Source organism: Cygnus atratus, chromosome 15 (assembly GCF_013377495.2).
Source record: "Cygnus atratus isolate AKBS03 ecotype Queensland, Australia chromosome 15, CAtr_DNAZoo_HiC_assembly, whole genome shotgun sequence".
NCBI classification, from domain to species: domain Eukaryota; kingdom Metazoa; phylum Chordata; class Aves; order Anseriformes; family Anatidae; genus Cygnus; species Cygnus atratus.
Window position 1 is genome coordinate 2,092,861 of NC_066376.1, and position 14,080 is coordinate 2,106,940.

Sequence of the window (14,080 nt, forward strand, 5' to 3'; positions counted from 1 at the left end):
CTACTGTCAGTTAAAAGTACTTCATAAGGCAAAATCCTAATTAATCAAAGATGGAGAAATCTTAACTGGCAGCCGGCGTGATCACGCGAAACCCCAGTAACTGCTCGCAGTTCCAGCCTCTGTTTTCTGCACACGTATCCAGGGTTCCTCGCCTGTGTTTGCCCAAATGTTGAGCACAGAGAGCTTGTATTTAACTTCACACCCTGAAATCTTCTAGTCTAAAACCCAGAGTCACATCAAATCATCCTGGCTGTGAAGTGAATGCATTCTACCAGGCAAATTACTGGATCCATATTCCTCATAACATTTCTAGTGAATAAACTGCAAAATAATTCTTCAGAGACAATGGGGTGAGCGAAACAGAACACAGCAAGGAAATTCTGTTTCCTTCTCCCGAGCGGACACTCCACTGTCCTCTGTAACAGATGCAATGCCTCAGTGGCTCTTATCTTGCTTGTGTAATGCCGTACCTGGTACCCCGGGAAGAGCCAGCTGTAGGACAAATGCCTTTTGCACCGAGTTTCAGGGCTGCACCAGCTGCCTACAGCTGCATGACCCCACCGAGGACTGACAAACAGAGCAGACCGATGGACCACGCTGCTCTCCTCTGGTCCGCAGGCGCAGGCTGCTGCAGCGCCTTCACTCAGCACCGCTGCCCCTTCTCACCCACGCCTGCTCAGCACCAGCCCTTACCAAAGCTTCCCCTGCCAATGCAGACCGCATGGGCTCCCTGCATCAGCGATCACCTCGAATCATTCCGACTTTTGGGGCAATATTCGCTATCCTTGGGAAAACTGCAACCTTTCTTTCTGATGAGACAAAAATAGCTACGAGGACTTCGGAGCCCTTCAAAGAGCCCTGGGTTTGGTACTACGTTATTAAAAAGCAGATCTCCAAAATGCTTTGCATGGTGCTAAGACTTCTTTAAAACTCTTGTTTTCTGTCCAGTTCAGCACCTTTTCCCCCCATTAATTTGTAACCTTAAAGCACACACTTGGAGCGAGAGACGCGACCACCTGCTTCCCTGTTAGGAACACTTACGGTCCCAGCAGTACAAACTGTTGGAAAAAAAACCATCCTGAGACACCACGGATCACCAAAGCAGATCACTTTCTGATTTATGAAAGATAGTTCGTTGATGCATTTACTTTTCGTTTCACAATAGCTTGGAAAAAAAAAAAAAGGTTAAAAGTCTAACAAGGTCTAATACAGTGAGTAGAAGGGAGAGAAGAAATCACGAGGCAGTTAAAGAGCAGTTAAAGCTTCCTTCTCATCCTTATCAGCACAGTTATCAGTCAGCAAGCCCGTAATTAGGTACAAAAGACATTGTGCTCCAGAGAGCTGCTCGAGGAACTGGAGAGCTGTTGTAAGCTAGAAGCTGGAGCCCTGATTGACAGCCTCCCTTTAAGAAAAACAGTTACAGAATAATTAGCAATAATTTGTACAAATCAGAAGAGGTGACCTTTGCGGCTGCACAGTATCTTACATAATGAACAGAGCTTTCCTCCAGCAGCAGGGACGAATTCAGAAGCACTACAAAGCGACTCAGTTATCAAGCAGAGTCCTTCAGACTTCCCTGCCTGGTGGCAACCGACCCACCCTGAGCACCTACGGATCGCTCCACAGTGGGAGGGAAATCCTGGCTCCTACTTCCAGCACTGGCAAAAACTTTGTCGATGTAGTGATTAGGGGTGGTGGGTTTTGTTTTGTTTTGTTTTCATATTTTAATTAATTTTCTTTATCCCTCTATCTCATCTTTGTCCCAGTAGTAAGCTTGTTTTCCTCGCATGAATTTTGTGCCTGGATAAAATGCATTCCCTTTTAAACACCATTTAAAAAAAAACTTTAAATTAAAAAAAAAATAAATCCGAGTTGCTCCAGCTGCATGTGGAAAAGCCACAGGTTCCCTGCCTGGCGTGTGCTGCTGCTCCCCCCAGCTCTGCGCAGCTTGACCTGGATGAGGGCGCGCTGCTGGGGTGTGGGTGACCCCAGGGACGTGTTGGAACATCCCGAGGGGCTGCGACCCAAAGTCCACGCAGGAGGAGGAGGAGGAGGAGGAGGAGGAGGAGGCTGCCCAGCAGGGATCTCTGCTCCCTGCATGCTGCTGCCCGAGCAGCTGCTTCGGCAGCTGTTCCTACCAGTTGGTGGCTGAATTTTACAAGCTCTCTGTCTGTAATTAAAAAGCAACAATACTTTGGCAGCCATCACAAAATGCATCACTGGATGACATCCCACAGCGAGTACGTCTGTACTGGATACGGGGAGACGCGGTAGATGCGACCATGTAGGACTTTCCCATTTCTAAACCCCAAAGTTTATCTGCTTCACTACTCTGCCAGGACCACCACCAGCATCCAAAAACATGGGCTCCACTGGGTCTGGTTGCGAGTCAGAAACGCTCATCTCCTCCTGCCTGTGCCACTCCAAGCTGTCCTGTGCCAAGACATATGGCTGCAAGGTGCTCGGCAGTGCAGGAGCAAGGTTCGGAGAGCTGCAGGTTTGGTGGGGAGGTTTTAAATACGGGCCTTGCACGGAGGGTTTTCTCCATTTGGACCACGTTAAGACGCTGGGCTCGTGCCAGATAAGCAGCACACCCAGAATCAGCAAGGTGAGGGCCAGATAAAGCTTGGCAAAGAGGAAGGAGTAAGAGGCCCCGGGGAGCAGGTTGGTGCTCTCCAGTCCCACCGAACGCGGTGGGACCCGCGCCACGCACTCCAGTGGGAGCAGAAATCCAGCTCCAGTCTGCAAACCGCCGCGCGCATATTTGTAAACCAGTGTGTACACAGTAGATAAATGCTTAATAATAATGATGACAAACAGACAAACCCAGAAGCAGCTTCCCTCTGCATTAACTGCATCAGGAGCAGGTCCCACTGAGCGAAAGCCTCCCTTTTAGCTGGGACTTCTTACAGAGGGCAAAAAGCCACCCAACCACAGCCAGCAGTGAAAGGACTGCAAAGCCGAGGAATGATGAATCAGGCCCATGGCATGTCAGGTCCTGGGACCTCACCCGCCAGGCACGAAACTCCCTCACAGCCGCCACCGTGCGCACGCTGGGGTGAGGATTTACAAGCCTACCTCGGAGCTGCTAACGAAGAAACTAACACAAAAAGAGATTCAGCTCCCTGTTAGAGGTGTCTCGCCAAGCTGCGTTAGCGTGGGGCTGCTGGCACCCAGAAGTGCCACGAATCCTCCGTGTGTGCCCACTCCCAGCCCTCAGCCCAGCCTCCAGGCACTTCCCTCGTGCCAGGCTGGGCACGCCGGAGGAGCAAAGCCTGAACTTCTCAGCTCCGTCAGTGTCTGCTCTTCTCTCCCACACTTACTGGAGCCCATCTACTCCTCGGGGATCGGAGGAGTGTTAGGTTGGTTGGAAAATACCTTTCCTATGTAAACCATGCGTTCTGCCATTTCCCTCTCCAAATTACACAGCGTCACAGATCGTAAGCCCTCTAAACAGAGAGTCTTCAGTTGAGGAACAGATCTCCATAAAGGCTGGGATTAAGGCCCTGCACGTTAGAAAGGAAAAAGGGAGGAAAAATATGCTCCGTTTAATTACCCAAGCCATAACAACATTTTACTATTTTATACATGATTCCTGACAAAAGTGGAAATGTTATTTTCCACGAGCATGGCTGCTGGTTCTACTACAAATAAATAGTCCAGGGTGCGCTCAACATGCAAGAGATGGAGGCCATGTGTTTTCATTAATTCTCTTGGCAGAGACGCCCATGTAGATTTTGGACTGCAGCTCAGGGCTGGAATACGAGAGCTGGGGTGGCCAACATACATCACAGCAGACTCCATTTGGCCCAGGTCCACTTACGAGTTGGTCCAATACCCAGTTTTATCATCCTAATTACGAGCAGATTCCCAGCTCCCTCCCTCCCTCGCCGAGGTACCTTCAGCTTCACCCTTTTCTTCCTCCCTCTGGCTAGTTGGGTTTGGGGGACCTGTGCCCCGACGCATCTCCACGGGCAGCTTTCTCCCTGCAACATGCCTTCACCCCGTGGAGCGAGCAGCCAGGAGAGCCTGAAGGCGAGGAACGGAGGCAGTCCCCAAACTGTCCTGTACAGAGCAACGTCAGGAAGATGCCAGACACCGACACTCGAACTGCTGACCGTGGAGCAACCGAGGCAGAGACAGAGTACAGAGTGCCGTGGCAACTTGTCTTTCTCTACGGGATTCCTCTGACTGTACTTAGGCAATGGAAGAAGGCCGGCCTGTGACAGCAGCTCCCCAGAAAGCTGCCTGCAAGCCACCAGCTATATGGAAATATCACCAGACCCAGAGCCAAATTCTCTGCATTTGAGGACTTCAACGAGGCCCACATCGTCAGGGCTTCCTCCTCAGTAAGCACTGGGGTCCCCCAGAGCATTTCTACCCTTTACCTAGTACAAAAACCTAAACCAACAGGTGAATTGCAGTCCTTTGTCTGTTATCGCCAGCAGAAAAATGTTGGCCTCTTTCATTTTCCCTTTATTGCAGCTTCTTTTGTGTGGATTAAAATAATTGATATTGATAATGTGATCTGCCCCCTGCCCCTGTTCCCAATTACTTTCACAGGCTAGGGATCCTGCATTATGGATAGGACAGGAATGGTCTTAATTAGCCTTCTGGGTTAGAGAACTGATTCTGGTTTTGATTTGAAATATTTGGGATTACGCAGGCTGACTGTTGTGGGCTGGGGTCACCAGCAGAGCCGCCCAGGGAATGCGGGGAGCTCAGCTTGAGCTGGCTTTTCTTTGACTACTGCCAGGTGCCCAGCAGCACGTGGAGCAGAGCAGCACTCTCACTGTTAGGCAAAAAGGATGGACAGCTTAGCACGGCCACCTTTGTGTTCAGGATTAAGAACAACAGCACTGAAGGGTATTTGCAGCCAGAGTTTTGCTCTGGATGTGGCAGGACACCTATAGTTCAACGAGAGCTGACCAAGCAGCCACGTTCATAAAAGGTAATCCTTGCATTCAATGGGCCTAACACCCATTAAAAGTAAATGATAATAATAAAAAATGGAGCATTAAACCTGAAAGGGCAGAAACTGGTTTCTGGACCTGCAAAATTCCATTTCAAAACATGCAATTAGTTAGAACAGAATAGAAACTGACAAATTTTTTCCTGTTTTGGGAGGAGGAATCCTAATCCCGTAACAGGATTGGTATCATGGTCCCTGGCACTCACATGCAGTTCTTGTCATATGATGGTGGAAAGAGAGAGACACTGTGTGAGCCTCCCCATGTCCGCTGTTCAGCGTGCCTACCCTGCACGAAGTAATTCATAGGCAACACCTCGGAACATGTTCTGCAGGTCAGAGAAGTCAGGATCCGTAAGGTTTAACTGGAAGGGGAAAATGCTTTCCAGACGTGATGAAGATCCGCTGAGAACGGCACCCCCCAAATGTACATCTCCAGGGACGGGCAGCTCAGGCCTCCCTGCCAAACCCAACAAAGAATTACGCTGGTCTGAGCAACACCCGACAAACGCAGCACCAGAGCAGGGCTTTGCAGTCCGGATGCAGAGCGCTCCCCTGCTCGTCAGATGGACGTGGGTTATGGACCCACGGCAATGTGACTTAGTGTGCCATTTTCAGTGGCTCCGGTGTTAATCCGGAGAAAGGAGCATCACTTGCAGTACTGTTTCTTTCACAGGGAACCAGGACGACTTGCTCAGCAGAGCACCCCTGTGCACAGCAGTTTTTCCTTTTCAACTCTGTTTATACAAAATGCAAATGCAAAAATATAGGTAAAAGCAGAGGAAAGCTGAGCTCCCTCTCTCTGTAATCAAAGATGAGACAACGCTCAGAGCCAGAATACAAACCACAGTTTATAATCAAAATGTAACGTAATCACTGAAACAGATGTCAAAAAGATAAAACCGTATAATTCTGAATTGCCAACGATTAGAGCTCAGCATCTTGGACAGCACTGAGATGCTCTATTTCTGTCTACATATGTCTGCATTTTGGAATAAAACAAAAAGTAAGCAGAGAGCACGCAGCACAATGCTACAGAAAAGCCCTTTTTGTTCCTCTCTTTTACCATTTTTACAGAGTTCTCTGTGGAGCTCACGTTTGTCCCTGATTCAGTCGATGACGGTGAGGGGAGGGAAGGAGAGAAATTGGGCTTTTAGGACTGTGGTTGGGAAAAACAGCATCACCAAGCTGGCACATGGACATTGACAGAGTTGCCAAAGACAGAAGGCAACGATAAAGAAAGAACAACATGGAGAGCTGCCTGGTAGAAGAGAAAAGGTTAGAGAAAAAAAATCTACCAAAGTAAAACAGGCAAGAAAAACTAGTTTCAATGTGCAGATTGCTCACCTCGTAGTGATAATCCATGCAAGTTAACTCTCTCCAGCAGCGATCTCCTCGAATTTTAATCAACCCCTAGAAAAAAAATAAAAAACTGTCAGAAATATTTTATTTTACTTTATCTTACATGTCAGATATTATCTCAAGATGCCAAAAACTCTGGTTAAACTACAGGGACAGCATCATCCAGTACCAGCAGGGAAGCACAGGGGCTAATCACTGCCCTAGAAATCCATCACACATCTGTCTCAGGGCCCAGCTGTCGTCCCTTACAAAACACAGCTCAGGAGAGGGCTCTGAGCAACAGACTGCTGCTGCCTTTCTGAAAACGTGACAGAATCCTTGTGGAAAATGACATGTCACTTACAGAGCGCTGGAAGGTGCTGGGATAAGGGATACCTGCACAGCAGGAGGGAAGGTGCACAGCTTATCAGGGAACGAGAAATCTTCCTTATCTGAACCCAACCCAGGGAGCTGATCCTGCGCAGACCCCTTTGGAGAACAGAAGGGGCTCAGGACCTGGCTGATTGATGAAATGGGCTGTACAGCTGTGAGATGAGCAGCAGAGCTGATGGAGCACCACGAGAGCTGACCTCAGCCCTGGAGAACATGCAGGAGGTTAAGGACCAAGATCCCAAATATTCCTTTTTTTTTTTTTAGCATTTCCAGTAACTTGCCAGCTTAGTCATGAAACTTTTAGGACAGAGATGAGCCTCCAGCACCCACATCTGCAGCACTTTGCTTGTTGCACAGGGCTTCCAAGTATTAAAGCAATGCAAACGCCAGTGACAAAGAGCAAAGCTGGATAACACTGAACCACAGGAGTTGGAACAAGCCCAAAATCCTAGTGGCGGCCACAGGAGGGGCAACTCTGCTTGGGCTCCATGCCCACACTCACACCTGAGCCTTTGCAGAACAGCTATGAACAACCCAGTGCTCCCAGCATCAGCTCCCAGCACCGCTGGGTATGACGTGGGGAGGCACAGAGCATCGAGAAGCCACCAAAAAGGTCTGAAAACCAGGCTCTGGCACCGGGCATTTCTCTATAACAGACGGAAAAGTTGCCTGAAAACCTAAACACAGCTGCATTTGCAATTTTAAAGTCCAGGCCCTGTTCTCTCCCCTGCTCCCCGTAGAGGAGGCAAGGCTGGCAGAGGCTGGGCTGAGATCGCACACAGCCTCAGCAGCACTGAAACCCAGAGCTGGATGCAGAGATGCAATCAAAGTAATTAGAGAAACAAAAGAGGAGAAGGGGAAGGAAGCTGACAGATCTAAACACAGATGAATGCACTAATGACAGGTCTGCTCTACCTTAGGTTAGAGGTTGGCAGTGAAATAAGCAGGTATCAGAGGTTGTGTGCATTGATATTTCAGGGCAACAAGAGAGTGAAATTTCCAAACCAGCAGGTCCATTCCAGGGCTGGCAGTAATATTGGGATTAAATTTCTTTGCCTCAGTGATGAAGACTAAAAAGGAATCAGTCGTCCACAGCAGGAAAGACACCTGGCCAGAGATGAGTCTGTTAGCAGGAAGCCTTGCAATCAAGCCGTGCCAGCCTGAAGGTATGCAGGTTCAGCCTGACGGCTTTGATGTATGGCTAAAGGTCTCTGATTAGGATCACAATATCCCAAATTGAGGAAGGCTTCGCTAGTCAAAAGGCTGAACCAGCTCTATCATCTGCATACAATTAGGGGATATTTGCCTACCTCTGACATTGCCCTTAATTACAGTGTTCCTGCCTTCTTTAGTAGAAAGTGGAGTTTTTGTACGGACCCAATGCTTTTTACACTGGGAGCATCCAGAAGGAGTTTTTCTCTGTTTTGTTTTGTTTTTAATTTGCAGTAAGGGAAGGTTTTCAAGATCAAACCATCGATCTTTAAGTGCTAACAATTTGCCAGCTCAGAGGAAGAGGTCAATGGCACTATGGTCCAGCCTGGCCTAGCAGATCCATCCACATCACTTAAAACTGTTCACCTGCAGCATCAAACAGCTTAGCAGTCCTGAGGCTCAAGAAAATCCCACATTTCAGGGACCTAAAGACCCCATACAACTGCCCCGAGCTCTTAAGTAAATATCCACAAATACCCCCAAAACCCTCCTCCATCAAGGCAACCTGATGGAAGGGTCAAGTAGCTGGCTTAGAAGCAACCAGAAGGACGTGCTTTTGCACACCTCAAATCATTTACAAAAGTACAGATGGGTTCAAAAGGATTTTGGCAGCCTCAGAGAGGAGAGGCTCAGGGTAACCTCTGAACGCCTCCTCCCTGGGAAGTCCCCGCACCACTTGGCCAGCAGGATCTGCCGCTTCGTGCTTCGTCTTCCTCCCCACACCTCCGCTCACGGCTGCTTTAGAGACCATATAGGACGCTAGCCGGACTTCAGGCTTAACCCAACACAGACCTTCTTAAACAAACGAGATCCACAAAAACAGTTCCAAGCTTATTTGACACAAACTCGCAGGAAATTGGCGCCTTTCTTGGGCTGAGCCTTACAGCAGATGCTGTTTAGGCAGGTACGCCTTTGTGAATGGCGGTGACCCCGGGAGCTTTTGGTAGGGCTACTTACTGCCTTAAGTTACATCCCTTACAGGCACGTCGCTAAGTTTGAGCAGATTTTGACCATCTGCTGTCCTATTTTTTTCTTCATTTTTTCCCCCATTTCCAAAAATGAAATATTTCTCATGTCGGTGTTCACGGTAGAGGACAGTAAGCAGAAGCTATTAAACATTGTCAAAGTCCACAAATCCAAACAACGGATATCATCCTGCCGACTCCGACCAGGAGGTGTGCGGGGTGTCCAAGGTGGTGGGATGGGAACAGCCCCACCTCTGGGGCCATTCATGCACAGCATGGCATAGCACAGCACGGCATAGCATGGCACGGCCCCAGAAATGCCAGGCAGAGGGCACCATCCCTGCAGCACTCAGCATCAACCCACCCACCACAGCAAGAGAAACACTGCCTCGGGGGTAAATGCTGCAGGTGTGAGCAAAGCAAGGTAACCAGTGAGAAAGAACAAGGAGATGGAGTAAAGAGTGAGAGAGGAAGGGGGCAGCCTTCTCCAGCACCACCACCAAAAAACCTAAGCAGAACCAGTCTAAAAGGGCAGATAAAAGCACAATGCCTACGAAGTGATTTAAGAGACCTGCAGGATGGGAAAGCCGGGCAGGTGCTGTCAGAGCCCGGCCTGGGATGGCAGGGACGAGACGCACTCCCTGTCAACAGTGGCGGCTTCAGCTCCCCCCGAACCATCCGTGGCTCGTTCTGCCCCTGGCACCTTTTCTAAAATTACAGGATACAGTGATAGCATCTCACAGGATGTGCCACAGCCGACAGCCCTGTCAGTGGCAGAAAGGACGCAAAGAAAGCCTCTGTGCAAGAATACTGGGAGATTAAAAAAGGACAACTGTTTGATGACCTTCCCTCCTGCCTTGCCCAAGCTGTTACCAAGCTCTACTATTCAGCAGAGATGATTAAAACAAGTATATGACAGAAAAACGCTATAATAAAAATCAAAATCTCTCTTGTAGTGAGTCATGAAGGGAATTAATCACATTTTGTTTACTATAAAGCTTTCAAACAGGAAAGTCACTTAAAGCTCTGAATATCAAATCTGTTTTTCAGCACAGAAAACTCCCACTCCCATAATTAAAGGCTGTTTCAAGTCTTCTTTACACTGCCACTGTTTTAAGGTCCCACTTCCACACCACCCCAGTGCCCAAGGTTTTGTTTTTAAAGGAAGCTGGACCAAGCAACAAGAGCACATAGTGCACAAAACTCCAAGTGCAGCTTCAGCCCTTCTGAGGATCACAAAAGGAGACCAAAAGTGGGTCCATAGGTATGGACGCACAAGTACAAGCTCTGACATACCCTCCTTCGTGCTCGGACGAAATCTCATTTTACACACCCTCCCCTAATTACTTGGCTTCTGCTGACATTTTTCAAAGTTGGCTCATATTCTCTTGAAGATGCAAACTTAGTCTAAGAAATACTATCTTGCAGAAAGCCTGACAATCATGCATCCTCGTAAACAATTTTAGGTTTAGTTTCAAGTCATGCGAAGATGAGACACGTGCAGCTTCCCCTGCAGGAGTTTTGCACAGCTTCTGAGACCCTCGCTGCCTACAGGCAGATGGAGTGACACGCAAAAAAAAAAAAAGGAAATGAGTCCTTTAAAACAGGGAGCGTGATGCTTTTTGTCTTCAAATTCAAGTATCAATTAAGCATGCAAATCAAAATACAGGGGGACTGGTTAACAGACACATTCAGTGGTGGGAAGCTCGTGTTCTGCAACCTCCTTGGCAGAAGGGATGTTGGAGCAGGGAGCACTTGAGTCTATGGGGTGGACGGCACAAGGTCACCAAAAGGACCTAAAGAGCCACAACTGGCCGATCCTCGGATGGAAACATCCCTTGGTCCAAGCCTCTTCCAAATCACACGAAGAGTTCAGAGTACAAACTGAGTAATTCTTTATGAGCAGCAACTGCCAAATTATTATATAAACATGCAACACTAAGTGAGGCAATGTCTACAGGGAGCGGGGCTGATTGTTGGTTTTGATTTTTTTCTTTTTTTGCTCCCAGTACGCTAACTGGTGCAGCACTGACACACGGTCAGTGTCGCGCGGAGCCTGTCAGAGGCCTGCCAGAGCCTGCGGCCTTTCTCCTCCCTGAGGCCTTCCTCCCTACTGCAGCCTTCCTCCACCCTGTGGTCTTCCTCCCCCTGGTGTGGCACCGGCCCTGCCGGAGGAGGCCGCGCCAAGCAGGGGCCGAGGGAAACCTCGCTGGGTTTTCTGTAGCTGTGGTGGGCTATGTGCAAGCTGTTTATAGGGAACACACGAATTTCAGACGCTGAGGGCTGAAAGTGCCTGAACGCAGATGTGTTTATGCCCTGTGTACTAACAGGCAGATTAACTTCTCCAACCTCGACGAGCGGCATCCAGAAAAGCATCAGGAGAAAAGTGGATTAAGAGGAGGCCTGGGGTCCAAGCGAGTGCTGGAGCTGGAGGACGAAGGGGGAGGAAATGGGGATCCTCACATCTGCTGGCGTTTCACAGTCGCTGGATTTCTTTCAGTCTGCTAACAATTCCCAATCCATTTTCAAGATTTCTCTGCATATATTGAACTGGCCTAGACTCCACAGCTGCAGCAGATTACGCTGCCATAACACAGATCAAAGCACAGGGAAAAATCCCCATCTCCTGCTCTCAGACAAGCAGAGACTTGTGCATCTCTGACGTACCCGAACTGTCCTCTCTTAGGATGTGGAGAGAACGTGTGAGGGGCCAGACGGAAAAGGAGCCCGAGGGCACGTGCACGGGACAGCCATATTTGACTGGAAGACCCCGATCTCATTTGGACATAGGCTGAAAACATCTCGTGAGGAGTGTTCTGGGGGCAAGCTTTAAGCAGAGTTCGAGAGGCGAGCAATATAGACAAATTAAACGGCAAACAAGGAACGGAAAGAAATCGTTTGGCAGCATTTGGGAGAGCAGGGCTCGCAGCCCTGAAATCCCATTCCCAAACGCTTCTCAGTGTGTTGCAGGCAGGCCTCGGACCTTGAGCCACCTCCTGGTAGCTTTGCTTGCGCAAAAGAAAATGAGAGGGAGAAAGCAGCCCATCTCCGGGCTCTGATGCAGTCAAGCATTTGGTTTGAGGCATATGATTGAGACTGAGCTCCATGGATCAGTCAGACTTAGGTGGATAGATGTAGGAACAAGCCTGGTCTTTCACTGCATTAAGGCTGTGCTGGAAGCAAAGCCAGAAAGAGCAGGACGTAGAAGGACTTCTCCAGTGCTTCTGGGGGCATTTTTTGAGGGCAGGATCTGCCCAACACCCTCAAAGTTCAAGAACATGTAGATATTTAGATAGTTCAGCAGCCTCGAATCCTTCTTGGTTGCATATAGCCCACTAACTTACAAATATTCTCGAACTCTATTTCTTTAAATAAAAGAGGAGAAACCCTGACGATGCGCCAGCTCCCCCAGGCCTGTCCTCAAAGTCACGGCGCCAGATAAGGCTGACCGTACCGGCCTCTGGCTTAATCTCCCTTTCTCTCAGATGTACACTCACAACCCCAGGAAAAAAACAAACACCAACAGAAACGAGGGCTCTATTTGCACGCTGGGGGTGGCTGAGAGGCCTTTCAAAGCCCTGCATATCAGAAGAGAAAGGTATTCAGCAATACAAATTAAATATAAGCTAAAGGGAAGGAAACAGGTGGCTAAGTGAACTAGCAATTGCCCTTTCACCTCTGTGGCCTTGCTTTGAATCCAGCTCTAAGCAGAATTATTAAATTCATACTGATCGGATGGGGGCTACAAAGAACCTGAGGTCTGATCCCTTCAGCTGGGCCGGAGGCAGCCGGAGCACGCACCAGCCCCGTCAAGTAATGGGAATGCCTGGCCTGGGGAAGGGGAAAGCTGAGATCTTTGTCATATTAATTTACAGCTGGCTGCGTCTCCGGGCCATTCTGCACCCTCAGAAATCTCCTCGCGCTGCTGTCCGCATGAGAACCATAAAACGGTAACCCTGGATTGAATTAGCATCCCGAATGAAATACGCGCTCAATACCTGCTCCCCTGCTAAGCTCGCTCCCTCCGGGGCATGGCCAGGGACGCAGCACCTGCCTCTGCCTCCCAGAGGCAACCTCCGGGGCGCCCAGCCTCCCACAATTAAGGGGCATTACATCCACCAGCATTTCTCACAGCGGAAGGAAAATTACATTTAGGACTCTTTTTTTAATTTATTTTAATGGCATTCAATAAAATGCCTGTTCTCAATCACCGGAGCCGCTCTCAGCCCCTGTGCACCCTCTGTGCATCAGCCCTGCTCCGCACCCATGATCCCAGTCACTTATAAATGGCAATTCCCAAACTCAGCCAAGGGCTCCCTGGATGCACTGCAGGTGATGTCTGCGATGTAGTTGATGACACCCGGCACTACGCTTTTGTTTTATTTGTTGGCTATAGATAAGATATTGCCTATGTGGAACAAGTCCCTATTTTGGCTCAAGCACCACCAATAGATTCAATAGCTACCTAGAGTTTTAAAGAGAAGACAACCATGCGGTCCCTTGAGCAGATCCAGAAGCGACCCAGAGAGAAAATGGCTTGCCCAGCAAATTCCCAGCAAAACCCACACTGACAAAATCCATCCTTCCTCTTGCCTGCCTGCCCCAGGACTCGGGCCAACCAGCAAGGCACCTAACCAGGCCAGTTCATAAAAGCTTGCACACCTCCTGTAAACTAGCTATTTATGACTAATAAATTCTCTTTCAAATCCAGTGCAAATACATTTGCAAAGTTTGCCAACTGGCGGCCAAGGGATTTTGGGGGTGGAAATCCAAATCAACCCTTCACTCCCAATGAATCAATTCCAGCCTCGTTTGAGTAACCTCGCATGCCTCTTCTCTTTCCCCATCACCGAAAGAGCATCCAACGAGAGGGATTCCAGGGGAAATTAAGCCATAGAGAGGAAGTTTACCAACAGCTTTTGATTTGTACATTTCGAGTTTGATTAAATCATGGCAAAGTGCCCAAACCTGCGGTCACGGCACAGAGGGGCACACGAAACTTAACACGGGATCATGGCGCAGAACGGAGGAGGGCTGGGAGCCGTGCAACCACCGCTGCCTTTCCGAGGACACCGAATTTACTGCACCGAAAGCTGAATTTGCATGGTGATGTGCTGGTGACCACCTTCTGAACTCACAGACAGGATGAATGAACAAGGAGGATCGGGACTCATTCTACTGGATTTTCTCTTCTAAGATG

General features: G+C 48.9%; 1 protein-coding gene across 3 annotated transcripts in view; it reads right to left on the minus strand.

The window, feature by feature from the left end:
- Nucleotides 1–14,080, minus strand: part of LMF1 (lipase maturation factor 1) — a 193,459-nt gene that overhangs the window by 109,493 nt on the left and 69,886 nt on the right. For all 3 annotated transcript variants that reach the window (XM_035563396.2, XM_050713893.1, XM_050713892.1), the window contains one exon: nt 6,317–6,382. In XM_035563396.2, the coding sequence (XP_035419289.1) occupies nt 6,317–6,382 (66 nt within the window). The remainder of the gene's footprint in view (nt 1–6,316; nt 6,383–14,080) is intronic.